General features: G+C 37.6%; 1 protein-coding gene across 2 annotated transcripts in view; it reads left to right on the top strand.

Moving 5' to 3' along the window:
* NSUN3 (NOP2/Sun RNA methyltransferase 3) overlaps positions 1-9292 on the top strand; it is a 54597-nt gene extending 45305 nt beyond the window's left edge. The window contains exon 6 of one of the 2 annotated variants that reach the window (XM_059164407.1): positions 8915-9292. In XM_059164407.1, the coding sequence (XP_059020390.1) occupies positions 8915-9185 (271 nt within the window). In that variant the 3' untranslated portion in view covers positions 9186-9292. The remainder of the gene's footprint in view (positions 1-8914) is intronic. The other variant, XM_059164408.1, reaches the window with a different exon arrangement.
* The last annotated feature ends 9669 nt before the right edge of the window (positions 9293-18961 follow it).

Here is an 18961-nt window from a genome sequence, read left to right as displayed (position 1 = left end):
TGTTTCAGTTAATGATACAAGGATGGTGTTAAGTGACAAATCTGCCTCCTTTATAGAAGTACTTCCCCTGGTTCTGCGTTATAGTGAATTCAATAATAAATAAAATATATATATTATATATAAAATACAAGATAATGTCTAATAGTTTCTACTTCAGTTTAAGGTATTACCACCTAATCTGATCAAATGAATACTTTTGCTCTATCTATTGTAGTTAGTCGTGACATCTTTTTCTGCCTTCTGCTGGCAAGTATGATTAGAATGCTTTGCTGACTGACCATCTCTCTAGCATCTGTTACAATTCAGTGACAAATAATGCCAGTCTTAATACAACTTGGTTTGTAGTAATTTCATGTAGTATAGGTAGGTTATAGCATAGGTGAAAATAATCCTATAACTCAGGTTCTTGTTAAACTATGAAATTTATAGTTATTGAGAAGCCAATGACTTTCTCCAAGTCATTTGGAGAAAGTTAGCAGAGGATACCATTATGCCAAATGGATGTTGCTTAGTTATGTAGTTTTCTTTCCTATTAAAAAAAAAAAAGAAGAAATTTGCATAATAGAGAAATTTACATAAATATAAAGAGAACCCTTTTTGCCTTCTACCAGACCTCAGATCCATTGCATCTTATTTTTCTTTTCTAATCCCGACTTATATTTTTATATGGTCAATACCACAACTTTTCCACCTTCCTTTGTATTATTCAAGTCTCTCTGGCTTCTAATTTTTTTTTCCCTTTCCAGAATTTTAAATTTCTTACTGGGCTTGTTAAGACCTATTAAGTGGTATCTTTATTCTGATTATAATCACTTCTGTCGGGCGCCTGGGTGGCTCAGTGGGTTAAGCCGCTGCCTTCGGCTCAGGTCATGATCTCAGGGTCCTGGGATCGAGTCCCGCATCGGGCTCTCTGCTCAGCAGGGAGCCTGCTCCCTCCTCTCTCTGCCTGCCTCTCTGCTTACTTGTAATTTCTCTCTGTCAAATAAATAAATAAAATCTTTATAATCACTTCTGTCCTGAAGCATCACACCCTTCTCACATCCTCCTACCTAACTGTTCTAAAATATATATATATATATATATTCATATTATATTACATATTATATATATATACAGTCTTTTTGTGATTCAGATGAAATAATAATTACTTCATTCTTATGGGCTGTTTCAAAGTATGCATGAATTATAGAAGCAGATGATTTATCCTAGACACTACTAGTAGTGTCTAGTAGTTTACCTACTACTAGTAGGTAAAGTAGTGTATATTTATGTACTTATATTTTAGAAATGTATTAATTTTCACTTAATATTATAAAACACATACTAAATTATCTTTTACTTTATTGGAATGCCAATGCTAGAAGTATTGGTTTTTAAATCATTGAACTAATCTATAAACACTCTAGCCTTAACTAAAACTAAGTTACCTGTTGCCATTTATGTGTCAAAACTAAAGAAACTATTATATGCATTGATAAAAGATAATTAGAAAGATATCTTTATACTTTCTAATAATTCTCAGAACCCTAGGAGTACTTCACATGCCTGTTTTCCTTGATCTATGAATACAAAATTTTGGTATTTATTTTTTAAAGAATTTATTCATTCATTTGAGAGAGAGAGCACAGGCAGAGGGAGGAGGAGAAGCAAACTCCCTGCTGAACTGAGAGCCCGATGTGGGGCTCAATCCCAGGACCTGGAGCTTTTGACCTGAGCCAAAGGCAGATGCCCAACTATCTGAGCCACCCAGGTGCCCCCAAATTATAGTATTTTTCAAATCTATAACTGCTATAAGCAAAAGGACAAAAAAAATGGTGTTTAAACAACAATCACCAGCAGCAAACAACCACCATTTGTTAGGAATCCCTAACATTTTTGTGCTAGGGTGTTGAGATTAACCCAGTGAGTAACAAAGCCTTTGTGTTGCCACATACAATTTTCTTGTTTAGAAATTAATGTGACCAGTTAAGTTATACCAACCTAATTTTAGAAACATAAATTATGAATGTTGGAATAAAAACAAACCAGGAGAATTATCCAAAACATAAAAATTAATTTAATTTCCATCAAGCCAGGAACATATTGTTTGTAAATGATGAGCCTTCTGTGTACTTTTGTGTAACTGTAATAGGAAAGAATCGTACTTATTTGATTAGGTATTGGCTTTGCTACCTGTGGAAGTAAGAGCAAAATAAGTCCTTTTAGCGGGGATTTAAAAAAGCTGTATTCAAACTGCATACATCCCCTACACAGTAATCACAGTTTTTCAAGGAATATTCTGTACCCGGATGCCTGGGTGGCTCAGTGGGTTAAAGCCTCTACCTTCGGGGGGCGCCTGGGTGGCTCAGTGGGTTAAAGCCTCTGCCTTAGGCTCAGGTCATGAACTCAGGGTCCTGGGATCAAGCCCCGCATCTGGCTCTCTGCTCAGCAGGGAGCCTGCTTCCTCCCCTCCTCTCTCTACCTGCCTCTCTGCCTACTTCTGATCTCTATCTGTCAAATAAATAAATAAAATCTTAAAAAAAAAAAAAAAGCCTCTACCTTCGGTTCAGGTCATGATCTCTGGGTCTTGGGATCTAGCCTCGCATCGGGCTCTCTGCTCAGCGGGGAGCCCGCTTCCCCCTCTCACTCTCTGCCTGCCTTTCTGCCTACTTGTGATCTCTGTCAAATAAGTAAATAAAATCTTTAAAAAAAAAAAAAAAGAATATTTTGTACCCATTGCTATAATCCGAAATGAGTGTAGTTGTAATTTACACAATTTTAGCAAAATCTTCTGATGCCTTAGTATGTTAGGTGTAAATAAAAAAACCATCCCAGTTGTGTATTAATTTCCTATTGCTGCTATAATAAGTTACAACAAAGTTAGTGGCTTAACGTAGCACAAGTTTATTTATCTTACACTTCTGGAGGTTCTAAGTTCAAAATTAAGGTCCTGGGAGAGCGCAGTTCCTTCTGGATGCTCTAGATGGGGGCTATAGACTGAATATTTGTATCCTCCCAAAATTTATGTTAAAATCCTCTTTGCAAAGATGATGGTTTTAGGTGGTAGGCCTTTGGGGGTGATTAGGTGATTAGGGTTGAGTCCTCATGAATGGAATTAGTGCCCTTATAAAAGAAAACCCAGAGAGTTCCCTCACCCCTTCTGCCATGTGGGGACACAAAGGCCATCAGTGGACCAGGCAGCGGGTCCTCACCAGGCACCAAACCTGCTGGTACCTTGATCTTGGACTTTCCAGCCTTCAGAACTGTGAGAAATAAATGTTTATTGTTCATGCCCCTCAGTCCATGGTGTTTTTGTTATAGCAGCCCAAAGGGATTAAGATGGAGAATTGTTTCCTTACCTAAACTGGTTTTCAGAAGCAGTTCACATTCCTTGCCTTTGGTCTTTGGCCAACAGTCCTGTCACTCTTGCCTTAGCTTCAGTCATCACCTCTTTCTCTGACTCTCCTGTCTCACTTTTTGATTTGTAAGTAGGGATCTTTGGGGTTATATTGGGCATACTCAGATAATCCAATTTAGTGTTCCTATCTCAGGTTCCTTAATTTAATCACTTCTTCAAATACCCTTTTGCCATGTAATGTGACATGTTTAAAGGTACTGGGGATCAGGATATGGCCAAATTTGGGGGGCCATTATTCTTCCTACTACAGGCTAGTCACAAATGTGAACCCATGAATGGTTCACATCTCTGCTGTTTAGATAGGAGCCTTTTTTTCTTTTTGTGGGGCAATATTTAGGGAACGGTGAAAAGTAAGATACATATAAACATTTTTTTAGAGATTGCCAACAAACACTGAAGGTTAAGTCGGCTTTTGGTGGTAGGCACTTCCCCAAATATTTTTTACAATAAATGAATACATGAGAAATTCTGAATACCTTTAAATTTTAGTCATTTGGAACCTCAGGCAATAAGTTTTCTAGAGAGTTAATCCCTTAAGTGTAAAAAAAACCCAAAAGTTAACAACAGTGTCTGTGGGAACATTTTTGATATTTATCCTACTGTCATGGCTCCTCTTTAATTTGTGTTATCATAGAAATACATCATATGGGAAAAAAGTGAAAATATAAATGAACTTTGAGTTAAAAGAGATTTACTCCTACCACTCCCCACTCTTTCCCTAGTCTTATTTCTCATAGGTAACCACTTCTAATTATTTGTTCTTTACCTATTCTGCCTGTTGCTCCCAAACTTCTAACTTAGTATGTTTATCTTGTTTTTTTTTTTTTTTTTAATTTATCAACTTTAGACATTGACTTCTTCCTGGGCTTCTCTCACCTAGGCCACCCTTAACCTCCTCACCTCACTCTGCATCCTGAGTTCTTAGTACCCTGTTCTCAGTCTCTCCCTCATTCAGTTCAGAGATTTAGCATTGCATGCTTAGATTTACACTTCTTATTCTGTTAGTGGAAGGGTCTCTGAACACATTTCCGACTTTATTCTTTTTGAAATAGTGAGGCCACTATCTCTTAGTTTCTCTTTTTGTGATGTAAGAATATCTGTAGGCCCACCCCGCCTTCCATTTCTCCCTCCCCACTTCCCGGTGATTGACAACTGCACCTCTCCTGTCTGGTCCACAGTTTTCTTTCTGAGATGTACAGATATGTTCTGAAGCATTACTAAGGTCAGTCTGGTGGAATGTTTCTGAACACTGAAGACCAATAATGAGTATATATTTAAATCTGTAAATACTGTTCGCTGCAGAATGGACGGATAACCTTAGAATTGCATTTCCTTTTCTATTGGTTCAGTGTTAACGATCGAGTGCTAGAAGGAAAATGTTCGTACAGTCACATTTGGTGGGAAAATCCCTTTCTCTCCTCTTTTTCTCCCTTCCCCCAGCCCCAGCCCAGTTGCATATACCAAATCTTCAAGGTTTTCTCACTTTTCAGTCATTTCATCTCTTCTGTCCCTTCTCACTTCCTTCTAAATATCTCCCTCATTCTAACCTGGAGTAGTTACCCTCTGGGGCTCCTGAGTAGTTATCATTCTGGGATTTCACTCCCTCCACTGCTTTCCTATGTTGCATTTACGAAATTCAGTATCACATTTCTCCCCTTTCTTGATTTACCTCCTCATTTTGCTAGAGGTAACATTTCTGAGTCATCAGATATCTGAACGTTTCCGTATTTCTCCTATATATTTATTTGACAGTTTGGCAGTAAATAGCATCAACTTTAAATTGCCTTTTTCCCAGGATTTCAAGTGAGCTATGCCGTTGATGCCAGTCTGTTTCCTGGAGCCTTATTGGTGACCCATTTTTCTTTCCGAAGGCTTTTAGCATCTTTGGTTCTTGAAGTTCTAAGGTTTAATAATAATGTATCTAAGTATGGATGTTTTTCATTCATAATAAAATTGACATGTTTACAGTGTTAATATGAGACCTTCTATACCCCTTCCTTTTAACTTTCTGATCTCATCTCATTCTTCCACCCCGTTGCTCACTTTGCTCCAGACACACTGGCTCTTTTTTCCTCGAATGTGCCTCAGGGTTATTGCACTGGTTATTTCTTTTGTGTGGAATGCTCTTGCCTCCAATATCTGCATGGCCACTTCCTTACCTCCCCAGGTCTTTGTTCAAATGTCACTTCCTGAATGTCATCCTATTCAAACTACCCCATGTAAAATTGTAATCTTTCTCCTGCTCCCATCCAAGATCTTCTAATCCTGTTATCTTGATTTAATTTTCTTCATAAACCTATTAGTAAATAAAAAATATGTAAACTATGATATTATAAAGATATATTTGGTCTTTGTTACTGGATCCAGGCCAGAGGTCCTAAAACCCTAATAATTTCATAAGTGGTAAGAGGGATGGAAACATGTTTTATTATAATACTTGCTTTTTGTTAGTATGAAAGGAGCAGCGTTTGTTATTGATAAAAGCTTTTGTCAACCACACTTTAGTTTATGTCAGTGAGATGGCTTTTGGAAAGCCTCTAAGGGTGTCAAGGGAACCAACCATATGACTAGAGGATTAGAGCTTTCAGAACCCCCTTCAGAGAGATTGAGTGAAAACACCAATGGCTTATGTTTTAATCATTATGCCTACTTAATGAAGCCTCCATAAAAAACCCTCACTGAAGGGATATGGAGGGCTCCCAGGTTGGCGAGGAGGTGCTGGTGAGGAGGTACTGGGAGGGTGGCATGCCCGGAAAGGACACAGCAGGTCTGCACCCCTTTTCCCATACTTTGTTTTATGCATTCCATCTGGCTAATCCTGAATTGTATTAGTAATCTAATAAGTAAACTCTTTTCCTGAGTTCTTTGAGCCATTTTAGAAAATTGCTGAAACCAAGGACAGGGGTTGTGGGAACCCTTAATTTATGGCAGGTCAGTCAGGAAGTACCAGAGGCCTAGACTTCCAGTTGGCATCTGAAGGGCAGCCTTAGCCCTTAACCTTGGAATCTGATACTAACTCCAGGTGAATAGCATCAGAATTGAGGTAAATTGTTGGACTTGCAGTCAGTGTTTTCAGAGAATTGAGGGGAGGATTGTCTGCTAGGGGAAAAATATACAAACATACATACATACGTGTGTGTATTATGTATGTGTTTACACACACACACAAGTTGTCCTTTGGTGTATATATACTTTGTACTAGTTTTCTAGGACTACCATAAATTGCCATAGACAGAGTGGCTTAAATGACAGAAGTTATTTTCTCACAGTTCTGGAGGTTAGAAGTCTGTGAGCAAGATCACCAGGGTTGGTTTCTTCAGGCCTCTCTGATTGGCTGGTAGATATCTGTCGTCTCCCTGCGTCGTCTTATGGTCTTCCCTCTATAACTCCGTGACCAAATTTCCTCTTCTTATAAGGACACACCAGTTATGTTAGAGTAGGACCCAGCCTGTTTTAACTTAATTGCCTCTTTAGAGATCTATTTTCCAAATACTATTAGATTTTGAACTCTTGGGGGTTAGGATTTCAGCAAATGAATTTGGAGGGAAGGGACACAATTTAGCTCATGACTAACTTACTGTCATTACTATTATTATTATTATTATTTTATATATTCTCTGTCCCCGAGCTAGAATGGTAGCTTCATGATGGCAAGGAGTTTTTGTTGTTGTGTTGTTTTTAAAGATTTTTTTGTTTGTTTTTACTGTTATACATTTCTTAAGCATTTATCACCCAAAATTATCTGGCAGTCCTTGGTTGTACATTTTTATTTAATGGGGCAGTAAAATACTAGGAGTTTTATTTTAGAAGTTTAAAGGTGGGATTTTTTTGCCCAATGATGTCACTTTATGATGAGCTGGCAGTTACCCCAGAGGCTCCTTTGAAGGGAGAATGTGGAGGACTTTGGTTTCAGGGGCAAATGCTGGCATTGGCTGACTTAGGTCTCCTCAGATAATTTATTCAACTTTCTTAGATAAAAAGCTTCCAGACTTTTTACCTGGCTGCCTGACTTGCCATACATGGGTGTATGGAATCCATGGTTTCTTATATATGCTCTGAATTAATATCCTTGTTTTCACTTTTTACTCCCATCACATTATAGCTGGCATTTCCAGTTCCCAAACTCTGTAGTCCCCAGGTCAAATTATGCTCCCTGTGGCTGTTGTCCTTGCCATGAGAGGCTCTCTCCTCTCTCTTGATCTGCTACTACTCCTCCATCTGCATATTATCTTTCAGAAATATGTTGAAATCTGTTATCAGTTAATAAGTCTATCCTATTTACTTTTTATTTTGAGTTGATACTTAAAAATATATGTATGTATTTTTCATCTTGTGTTTCAGGGTGTCTGAGGATATTTGAGGAACAAAAAGTTTTTCATCGGTTTGTCTCTTTTTTTTTTGTCAGTTTGTTTGTCTTAAATTAGGATTCCTCAATCCTTTCGTAATTGGACATAGGGAATAGAATTTGAACTTATTTTGATAATGTGTATCTTCATTATAAATATCTGTTACTGGCATGTGCTCTAGATTGTTAAAATACAAAGATGAGACATGGGATTGGCTGTATACTTAAGTCCAGTAGAGGTTTTAGAATATGGACTCTTTAAACAAAAACCTTGAGTAGTAATTGTTTAGGGGTTATCACCACACCAGCAGGACTAAAACTTATTGTTTTTTCTCTCAGTAGATTACCTTGTCTCCCACTCCACTCTTATTATCAAGGCTTTCTTTCTATCATGAACTTTATTTACCTTAAAACATCCTAGTTCCCTCTTCATGCTTCCATGTTGTTTCAGATGAAGTGCTGGAACCCCATCTGTTATGAAGCTCACTCTTCCATTTGCTGTCTAAAGTCCTAGATCTGTTCTTCTCCTGGATCTGCATTTACAAATATGTTCAAGTCTTCCTCAAAAACAAAAACAAAACAAAACAACAACAACAACAAAAAAGCCAAAACAGACAAACAAAAATACCTTTCTTTCCATCTTTTCCTAAAGCTACACTTTCATCAGGTGAAGCCCTCATTACTTCCTGAGTTTTGTCTCCTTTTAAATGTAGGTATTCTCTTAGTGTCTTCCTTTAGTCCACTATTTCCTTGCTCTTTTCCAGGGAAATCCTATTTACGCCCATGACTTTAGCTATCACTGAACCTTAGCTGCTTTCCTGAAGTTCAGGTGTTCTTCCCACCTACTCATTAGGACCACTCAGTATATTCAAAGACAAACCCATTAATCATGTTCCACCCTCATCCTCCTAGCCTTAACAAACAAACAAAAAAGAACCAGCCAAACACATTCTCTGTTTTTCCCATGTTGATTGAAGTCATTGTTGACTTCAATGTTGATTGTTTCAAGTCACATTAGAAAGAAATAGTTGTAAGGCTAGAAAACACCCACAGTTATTGCAGCCTAAGTCACAGTAAAGTTATTTTCAAGTATAAGCTTCCTTGCCCTCTGACCTCATATTTTCCTTTTCCTACATCTAACCAAACTTCTCCATTTTTCTGATTACACACAGGTCTGCAATTAAGGCCTTACGCCCTGGAGGGTTGCTTGTGTACTCTACATGCACACTTTCCAAGGCAGAAAATCAAGATGTCATCAGTGAAATTTTAAACTCCTACACGAACATCATGCCTGTGGACATTAAGGAAATGGCAAGGACTTGCTCCCAAGACTTCACATTTGTTCCCACTGGCCAGGACTGTGGACTCTTAGTGATTCCAGACAAGGGTAAAGCCTGGGGCCCAATGTATGTAGCCAAATTGAAGAAATCATGGACTACATGAAATTGGTGATATGCATTTTGTAAGTCATGACAGTGTATTATTATATTTATATTTCTGGGTTCTTGAGGTGTTAACATTTAAATAAATGTGGAGTCATTTTCCCTGGGTCTGTTTGGAATCCTGTTTACTTAATACTTGGCATCTCAGAATCTAGGCTTGAGGATTTTCCAGTTGTATTTTTTTTCCTAGAAGTGTATCTATAGCACTGTTTTCAGGTGTTGCAGATGGTGTTTGTTCTGAATAATAAATCTGCCTTTAGTTGGCATTTTGTAGTTAAATTAATCAGAATATGTGGTTTTATGCATACTATGTTTAGGGATACATTGTATCCATGATGTTGGTGTTTTGAACCTTTAAAAATGCACATTTGGCTGTCCCTGTTATAATTTTTCTCCTTATCAAATATACGGATTCTTTCAGAATCCACCCCCCACATTTTTCTGTAAGAACTGATTAATATTCTGAGACTAACTTCTTAAGCGGCACTATTTTGAGTTCTAGAAAATAGGTTTCTTATTTGCCACATTGTTTTCCACTAAGGACTATCTTCTGTTTACTGCAAAGGTCAGTGACTCTATTGACACCAGCTTTATTTCTCCACTTTTTTTTGTATTCACAAATACAAATTGAAAGGGTAAATTATGTTGAAAGGCTGTTAGAACAGCAGATTCACATGCACAAGTTTGACTTTCGACATTCAGCTTGTAGAATAATGGAGTCTATCCAGCAGGCTATAAAGCAAGTACTTGAAACAAAACCAGAATGATTAATAACTGCAATAACTGAACTATATTTGGAGAGTTTTGTTACATAATTGCAGTCATAATGAGCACTACAGAATCTGATTATCTTACAGTTGCAATCTGGAGGGGCTTTTTATTTCACTCCGTTATGAAATGTTATATGAGAGTATGATGTCACGTATTAATGCACAAGAGGGAGATGCCTAATGAGAGTGGATTATACTATTACCAAAACCCAATACCATTTACTGTATGGCTCTCCCTGTTTACATATATCCTGGAATATTGTGTACATTTTTGTTTATGTACTTAGGGTTTTAGCTTCAGGTTTGGATCATGTTTTTTCCTCTAGAAATTGCTTCACTTAGAGTCCAAAGGTACTTTACCAACTATTAAGAAAAATTATGCAGCACACTTCAAAAAATAGTTATCTATTTGAAAATTAACTTAAAAAAAAAACTAAAGAAATAGAAAATTCTGCTGAAGCTGAATCCTTTTGAATTTGTTTACTATATTCTGCATATTTAAACTAGAGACTCTTATCTCCTGGACTGTTTTTTTTTACACCCCCCCCCCAAGCATATATAGCCAGTTTCTTATAGTTGGGAAAGAAAAAGCTGGATCTCTTGGACTCAATGAAATATTTTGGATTAAGACAGAAAATTAAAGATTCTGGAAAATGTATTTTTTAATTTACTTTAAGTTTGTATTTGTTGGCTTATTTATTCAGTTGAAAAACCTTGCCTTCATGGGACACCTGGGTGGCTCAGTGGGTTAAGTTATCTGCTTCCAGCTCAGGTCATGATCCCAGGGTCCTGGGATCAAGTCCCATGTCAGGCTCTCTGCTTAGTGGATGCTTGCTTCTCCCTCTTTTCCCTGCTCATGCTGTCTTCTCACTATCTCTCTCTCTCTCTCCCTCTCTCTTTCAAATAAATAAATAGAATCTCTAAAAAAAATAAAAATAAATAAAACCTTGTCTTCAGATACTGTAGTTAAAAAGTGCATTTATTCTGTGTAGGTTAATCACAAAGTAAATTTTCACAGTGCACTTTGTTGAATGTCATTATTTTTCCAACGTGCTGCCATGAAGTCTAATCTGAATACTCAATGTGCCATTGGATTTGACCTTCCTATGATTACGGAAAAGTGCAAATATAGATACATATATAGCTTACTTTATTGTTGACATTAATTATAATGAAACAGCTGGCATTTATGGAGCCTTAAGTATTTGGTTAATTTCTTTATATATATGTTGTCTTTCTTGATCTTTAAAACAACTTGAGTATTATAACTGCCTTTTGTGAATGAGAAAACCCTAGCTCAGTGCTGTTTGTAGCTTGCCAGGGCTACACTGGGAAGTAAAGGGTGGAGCTGAGATTAAAACTAACTGGAGTCAGTCCAGGACCTTCTCCGTAGACTGTGCTGTCTCACAAAATGGAGATTATAGGAACCCCCAAGATTACAGCTGGTCCTTATTCTCCATCCCTCAGGTTTTCACTTGTATGCAATTCTTTAGTCACAGAGCATCAAAGGGCTAATCAACACTTGGGGGGGGGGGGACTGCAGGATTTCAGAGTGTGTTCTAAACTATTTCTTGTGCAATACCCAGAAATCTCCCATGGAGGTGCTCTGTGCCTTCCTGTTCTTTGCAGATTTTGAACTGAAGAATAGAAATTTGGAGCAGCCTTGCAATGTCAATTGAAAAGCAAAGAGTAATTGATATTACTTTCTGTGGCATTGAGTTACTTTCAAAATAGCTTTATAAAAATTTAGGTTGCTTACCAACACATTAACTTCTCTCTCCCTTCAGCGCGCTGAATAGCCACTGGTTTCAGAAATAGACTATGAATAAATGTAATGCATTTAAATGGTTTATACTGAATTTTTAAAGCATTTGATATTATCTGTGGTTTGAAATCAAGGTGGCCTATAGTCCTTTATCCTATTATATGTATCCGTATAGCCTCATATCCAAGATTGCATGTTACTCCCTTAGCAGTGTTGTGAAAAATATCCTTTTATACAATGTGAGTAGGTATAAAATAATAGGTACCAGAACACTTGCTACATGACTAAGTAAAGTAATCACAAATGTAATGGGCCCTCATCCAAGAAGGCCTTATACCTGGAAGATAAGCATCAGATGATCTGCATAGGCTGATGCAACTTGTTTGGAATACAAAGAGAAAATTGGAACCAATAGCAACAGTTTTATTAGATGCAAAGAAGTCCTTTGATGCAGTTGAATGGAACTACTTGTATTATGTGTTAGGTAAATTTGACTTTGGGGACAAATATAACAGATAGCACAACCCATTTATATGGTTCAAATCAATGGTTTACAATCTCCCTTTCCTTGCCTTATTGCTGCACTGGGGAGTAAGGATGGTACCCATTACTGATGTTACTTTTCAGGCTGACATTGGGTTACAATATCATCCAGATCCCATGGGTATCTGAAGGATATTCAAATGAAGGTTCACAAATTAACTAATGTCTGCTGATAACCTACTACTTGTGCTGAAAGCCCTAACGGCATCTGTCCTGAAAACATTAAAAGTCATGTCAGTATTTGGAATGGCTTCATGCTGCAAAGTCACGAGAGAGAATCAGAAATACTACCTTAACAGAATAGTTTCTATTAATATTACTTATTGTGTGACATTTAAAATAAGATAAAAATTTAACAAGAATTGATTTGGGATTCTCATTAGGGAATGATTAAATAATAGAATGAAAACAAAAACAAATTTTAAAAATTGACCTATAATTCAATGCTCAGATTTTTAAAAAATAGGTTTCACTAAATCTAAGGAGGAAGAAAGCTGGGCAAAGCATATACTTCTTTAAAATTTAATTAGCTCAATCAAATATTAACTCCATACCTTTCTATAACTTTTCACAAATGAAGAAAGTAATTTATTTCCTTAGTCATGTGAGATCATGTAGTCATGTTGAAACTGGGTAAAAGCATATGCTACCTTAGAAAAAGGACTTTTTTCCTCACTGGAAGCTATTTGATGGCATACGTCATGACTCAATTAAGCTTGCTGTGGCTTGTCAAAGGGATTTTCTGCTGCATGTTGCTATGGAAGAGCCTATTACACACAAATAACTGCATAACCTAGCAGAATCAACAGAGATTAAAAACATAGCTTATTGGAAAATAAGAAGAAGGACCCAGCTTCTTCCTAGTTCTTAAAAACATATAGGAGTACAATTGAAGGTATTAATAAGAATGGACAGAGTTAAGAGGGCTTAGCACTGGTGATAGAAAAGGGGACTGAATATTCCAGCTTTTAATTACTAAGTTATAGTGTGAGCTTGTAGTTCATAACTGCAACTCTTTTTTTAAAAACAGTAGTCTTTTTTTTTTTTAAATATTCATCTACTTGATAGCATAAGAGATCACACAAGCCGGGGGGGAGGGGGCGGCAGCAGGCAGAAGAAAAGGGAAAAGCATGCTCTTCGCAAAGTAGGGAGCCCAATGTAGGACTCCATCCCAGGACCGTGAGATCATGACCTGAGATGAAAGCAGACACTCAGCTAACTGAGCCACCAAGTGCCCCATAACTGCAACTCTTAAGAAAAAGGAAAAGGGGACATGATGGTGGCAATAAGCTCTAATGCTACTGGAAATTGTTCCATATGACATAGCCATGAATAGCCAACTAGTCATACCACATTTCCACAGGTAGATATCCTTCTTGACTTGATTATAAAAATACCTCAGCTTAAGTCCTTAATTATAATAAATGTGTTTAATAAACAGAGCAGACTATATAAACTACCCATGTTTTATTAAAAGAAATGTTTGCTTTTGTCATATATTCTAGCACAGATAATCTCTGTTAAATATTCTGTATGACGCTATAGCTGTGCCCATGTTATTTTCAACTGCCTTGTTAACCTGGCCATACAGAGTTAACCAGATTCCCTTCATACCCCACAGTATCGAGTTGGGTGAAGCAAGTTGATGGAGTTTCACAAGAGGTGATTGTGAACCAGGAGAATGGTTCGGAAGAGGTTTAAGTAGGATCTGGAATATCACTCTGGGGTAAGGTCCAGATTGAGTCAGTCAAACATGTTTGCAAGTAAAGGACACTCCAGTAGGCCTAAAGGGCTGCAGGATACACTGCCAGGAAGCACATCAGTTTATGTGTTCGTCTATCTGGTCACACCCTCTGCATTCACTGAGGACTTCAGTGTCTAGCTCATATTTTCTCCATTGGAACTCCTGACAAAGGCTGGATTCAACACTTTTCTGGAAAGCCCATCCAATATCCTACCCTTCTAATTCTTTTACTGACTCTCTCAATGGCTTTTGTCTTCACTGTATACAGTATCCCACATTCTTGGACATTTCCTAGAACTTGGTGTTAGCTAGAAGCACGAGCTTTCTACATGATGGCAGTGTTTTATCTGCCATGTGCAATATGAAGAATATGCTAGCCATGTTTGGCTACTTAGCACTTTAAATGTGGCTAGTGTAACAGAGGAACATAATTTATATTTTAATTAATTTAACTATAAATAGCCACCAGTCGCTTTTGGCTACCATATCAGATAGCACAGATCTAGAATTTCTCTACTTAGGAAAAGTTAATCTCAGTATCTTCTATCCTTTCAGGTCTCTTACTCATTAACACTGCAGTCCGATCTTGACACCTGTAGTTTTTAAACCTTCTTTCCTCGGAGGCTGTCCACTCCTCTTGCGGTCTCTTCCTTATCTGTCCTCAATCCTGTGGTGAACGCCTTAAAACTTTTTTTCTGACACTGATATTATCTCCTCATACTTTTGGATTCTATGGCATCTAACATTTAAATCAGCCTACTAGTTCCTGCATCTACCTCTGTCATACCTGGATGGCTGAGCATTGTTTGGAAAAAAAGAAAACCAAATAGGAGTGCGGACTGATGTCACTACACATTCATACATCTGTGCAGGTTGATTTCACAGCAGATTTATGTTCCCCTGCCTCCTGTAAGACTTTTACACTGCTCAATCACTTTGGCCATTCTTTGGCCAGCTTTTTTCTCCATTCCCATTAGTGACTTTTCCAAACCTCCACAATTTTCTACAACTGTCCTATATAAACACCCTCCTCTTTTCTGTCAGAAGATGCTCCTGTCTCTTAGTTTCTTGAGAAAATTATGGCCATCAGAGTGAATGTCTTCCATCTTTCCTCATGCATACTCCTCTTCATTTTATTTAGAAGCAACACCGTCCATCTGGCCTTAAAAAGCTGGACAGCTGGAAGCCACATTCAAAATTTCTCTTTTCTGTTTTTCACTCTCACCTCTAGATAATAACCAAGTCTTAACCTTTTTTTATTGTTTTCTTTTAATACCATTGGTGTTGCCTTAGTTAAGGCTACCTGTACTGCTGAATTTTCTCCCCAATTCATCTTACTACCTCCTGCCTCACACTTCACAATTCACACACTACATTGCTGCTGAAGTACTGTTCCCACAATAAAAGCCTATTCCATTACCCTGCTTAAAATTCTTCGGTGGTCTTTAAAAAAAGGAAGAGGGTGTGCCTGGATGGTACAGTCAGTTAAGCTTCCAGCTCTGGTTTCAGCTCAGGTCCTGATCTCAGAGTTGTGAGATTGAACCCTAAGTTGGGCTCTGTGCTCAGCATGGAGTCTGCTTGAGATTCTCTCTCTCCCTCTGCCCCTCCTGCTCATGCTCTCTCTCTCTTTTCCTCTTTCTCTCAAATAAAAATCTTTTAAAAAAAAAATTCTTCAGTGGCTCCCTATTGCCTACAGGATAAAATCTGAGCCCTTAGTATTTCATGCTAGGTCCTTTTGTTTTGAGATCTGTCTCTCTCTCTCTCTCATTCTCACTCTCTTTCACACACACACACACACACACACACACACACAGAGACATACACACACACACACAATTACATCCTGGTTAACTTTACCAAAATTTGAATATTCATGTTGAGGAATCCCAATACCACAATGTATATGAAGTGTCCCAGCTTATTGTTTGGGATATCCTTTAAATAACTTGCCAGTGTCCCCACTCTATAATTAGCTAGAATTGTACTAGAGAACGTGATTTTTTTTTTTCAAAGTGATCTAGATTTTTAAGAATATAGTTTCTTGTTCGTATGCTCTTATCTGAAAACAATAAAGGCATATTTTAGGCTGCAATACTTGGTTTTTCCATAGTGAATTGAAATAATAGATCATTTTTAAAAGCTTGTGCATTGGACTGAGAGATGTAAATTAAATAGAGAATCCACTATATTATGAGCATGCTTAGGCATGCATACAGTATGGGAAAATTTTAAAATGAAATAGGCTCAATAATAAGGTTGGAATGCCAATGGATAAATCCATAATTGTCTTCTAGAGTATACTTCAAACCTACAAGGAATATCCAAGGGCAGAACAGCAGATGAGAGTGTCTTAAAATAGAAAAAGAAATTGTACTTCAGCACATCAAGGACAGTCAAAAAATAGATTATTAAAGTGGCACTTGCAGAAACTATAGAAAAATCTTATTCTCTATAAACTTACCAGTTACTCCAGAGTGTTGTGTTTTTTATTATTTATTTATTATTATTATTTTTTAAATATGATTTGGAGCTCCTTCTGCCTTTAACTTTATCTGGGACATTATATAGGTCTCTTACTTTGTCAATCTTGGTTGCCTGATTTTTAGAGTAAAATAGATTATCTCTAAGGGAAGTGAATGTGTTTTGAGCCATTACAATATTGCAGGCATTGTTCTAAGTATTTACATACTTGTTATTATATTTGGTCTAGTTATAAAGTTCTCCGACCTGAAACTGAGATTGAGGTAAAAGGCTAATATTGTGTACTAAAGTCAAGAGAGAAAATAGATGGTAGTGAACCAGTATAATCTAAGAGGAGTTGATAAATAGAAGAGTGAGACCTGAGTAGGCAGAGTGTTGACAAGGGAGCCGCCAGCGGGGGAGCCTGGCTGAAGAGGACAACTGCCCATGTTAATTCATATTTTTGGCAGTTATATTCATTTTGCTAAATTGGCATTTCTGTTAAGCTAAGATGCCAGAAAGCCTGTTTGTTTCTATTTCTTTTCCATTGAAAACCAAAGCATATTTTCCACTCTAATATATCTTCAAACTTTTGAAATATGAGAACCTCTTTTTTAAGAGCAAAAATATTTTCTGAGGCTCCAGTGTTAACTTATTTATTTTAAAATAGTACAGTATATAGGGGCGTCTGGGTGGCTCAATGGGTTAAGTGTCTGCCTTCAGCTCAGGTCAAGATCCCAGCGTCCTGGGATCAAGCCCCACACTGGGCTCCCTGCTCAGCCCCAGGCAGGGAGAGGGGTGGCGGTGGTGTCTGCTTCTCCATATCCCTCTGCCCCTCTCCCCACTTGTGCTCTCTCTCATAAAAAATAAAATCTTTAAAAAAGGAAGTGTATAAAGTTCTTTATACATATCGTTTTACACAACTCTAAAATCTACAAACCCTATAAAGATTTAAAAAATTGAAAAATAGCGTTGAAACAAATGGCATTAACATCACAGATGACACTGTTCTGTTGAAATTGTATTGCCACTTGAGATCTGAGTGTGGTATTAACTGTTAAGGTGTAGGACTTTGGAGTTCAGCCTATCTTGGCTATCATGCATCAATTAATTTCTCAGTTCTTCCACCAATTTTCTCTAGTTGTACTAAATAAAACTCTCATTTTTGTGTGTTCTATGATGCCGTTTTGTCTCCAACTTTTCATGAATACAGAATTTATATATTAATAACACCTTTAGGATTCTTAAGTTACACCACAGATATTATACCTTAAGCACTACAGTCTTATTGTGACCATTCAGATAATGCAGAGTACGCCTATGCTCTATTTTTTTTAAGCTTTTATGTTTAAGTAATCTCTAAACCCAAAGTAGAACTCAAACTCAGAACCCCAAGATCAAGAGTTGCTCACAGTACTGCCTGAGCCAGCCAGGTGCCCCAAAATAGGTTTCTTTCTTTCTTTTTCTTTCTTTATTTATTTTTTTAGATTTTGTTTATTCATGACAGAGAGAGAGAGAAAGAGGCAAAGGGAGAAGCAGGGAGCCCAACACGGAACTCAATCCCAGGACCCTGGGATTATGACCTGAGCCGAAGGCAGACCCTTAACCAACTGAGCCACCCAGGTGCCCCCAACGTAAATTTCTTTCTGAGGACTATTTTTTAGACTTGAAGGTGGCTACTTTTTTTTTTTTTTTAAGATTATTTGTTTATTTGTGAGAGAGAGAGAGAGACAAAGATAGTGAGAGAGAAGGAGAGGAAGAAACGGCTTCTCCACTGAGCAGGGAGCCCAATGCATGTGGGCCAATCCCAGGACCCTGAGATCGTGAACTGAGTCAAAGACAGATGCTTAGCCGGCAGACCAGAGCCACCCAGGAGTCCCAGGTGGCTACTTGCTACTTGCTCACCAAATATTCATGTGTCCTCTTTGTGGGAGAGGAGATCTATATTTTTAAAGACTCTCCAGCAGACTCTCCACTGAGTACAGAATCCTACACAGGGCTCTGTCTCATGACCCTAGATCATAACAGGAGCTGAAATCAAGAATCAGAGCCTTGACTGACTGAGCCACCCAGGTGCCCCTGAAATTTTTATTTTTATTTTTATTTTTATTTATTTATTTATTTTAAAAATTCAGAATAGCTTCAGTGAATTGGTCTGAGAAATACTTTTCTGGTTTTTATTACACTTCTGAATAGGAAAACATGGAATGTCCTCTGACAAGGAGTATGTCTCAGAGGGTTTATAGAGAAAGAGAAGCATGTAGAAATCATAATTTGAGTAAAAGGATAGAATATCTCTGGTACACAGTTCATCTCTACAAACATTTCCAAGTCAGGGACATTTGTCCTTCCTTATGGAAAGGGTGGTCACGTAACTTGTCATCCATCGAGGACATTTTTGAGAGTGGAAGAATAAGCTATTAAGAATTTTAGCAGGACACCTGATGAAACCAGAACTATCATGGATGCCTTTGGGCCACTTACACGTGCATGGG

Source organism: Mustela lutreola, chromosome 2 (genome assembly GCF_030435805.1).
Source record: "Mustela lutreola isolate mMusLut2 chromosome 2, mMusLut2.pri, whole genome shotgun sequence".
NCBI lineage: Eukaryota > Metazoa > Chordata > Mammalia > Carnivora > Mustelidae > Mustela > Mustela lutreola.
Note: the sequence above shows the minus strand (reverse complement) of the source record. Positions and strands in the feature narration are given on the sequence as shown.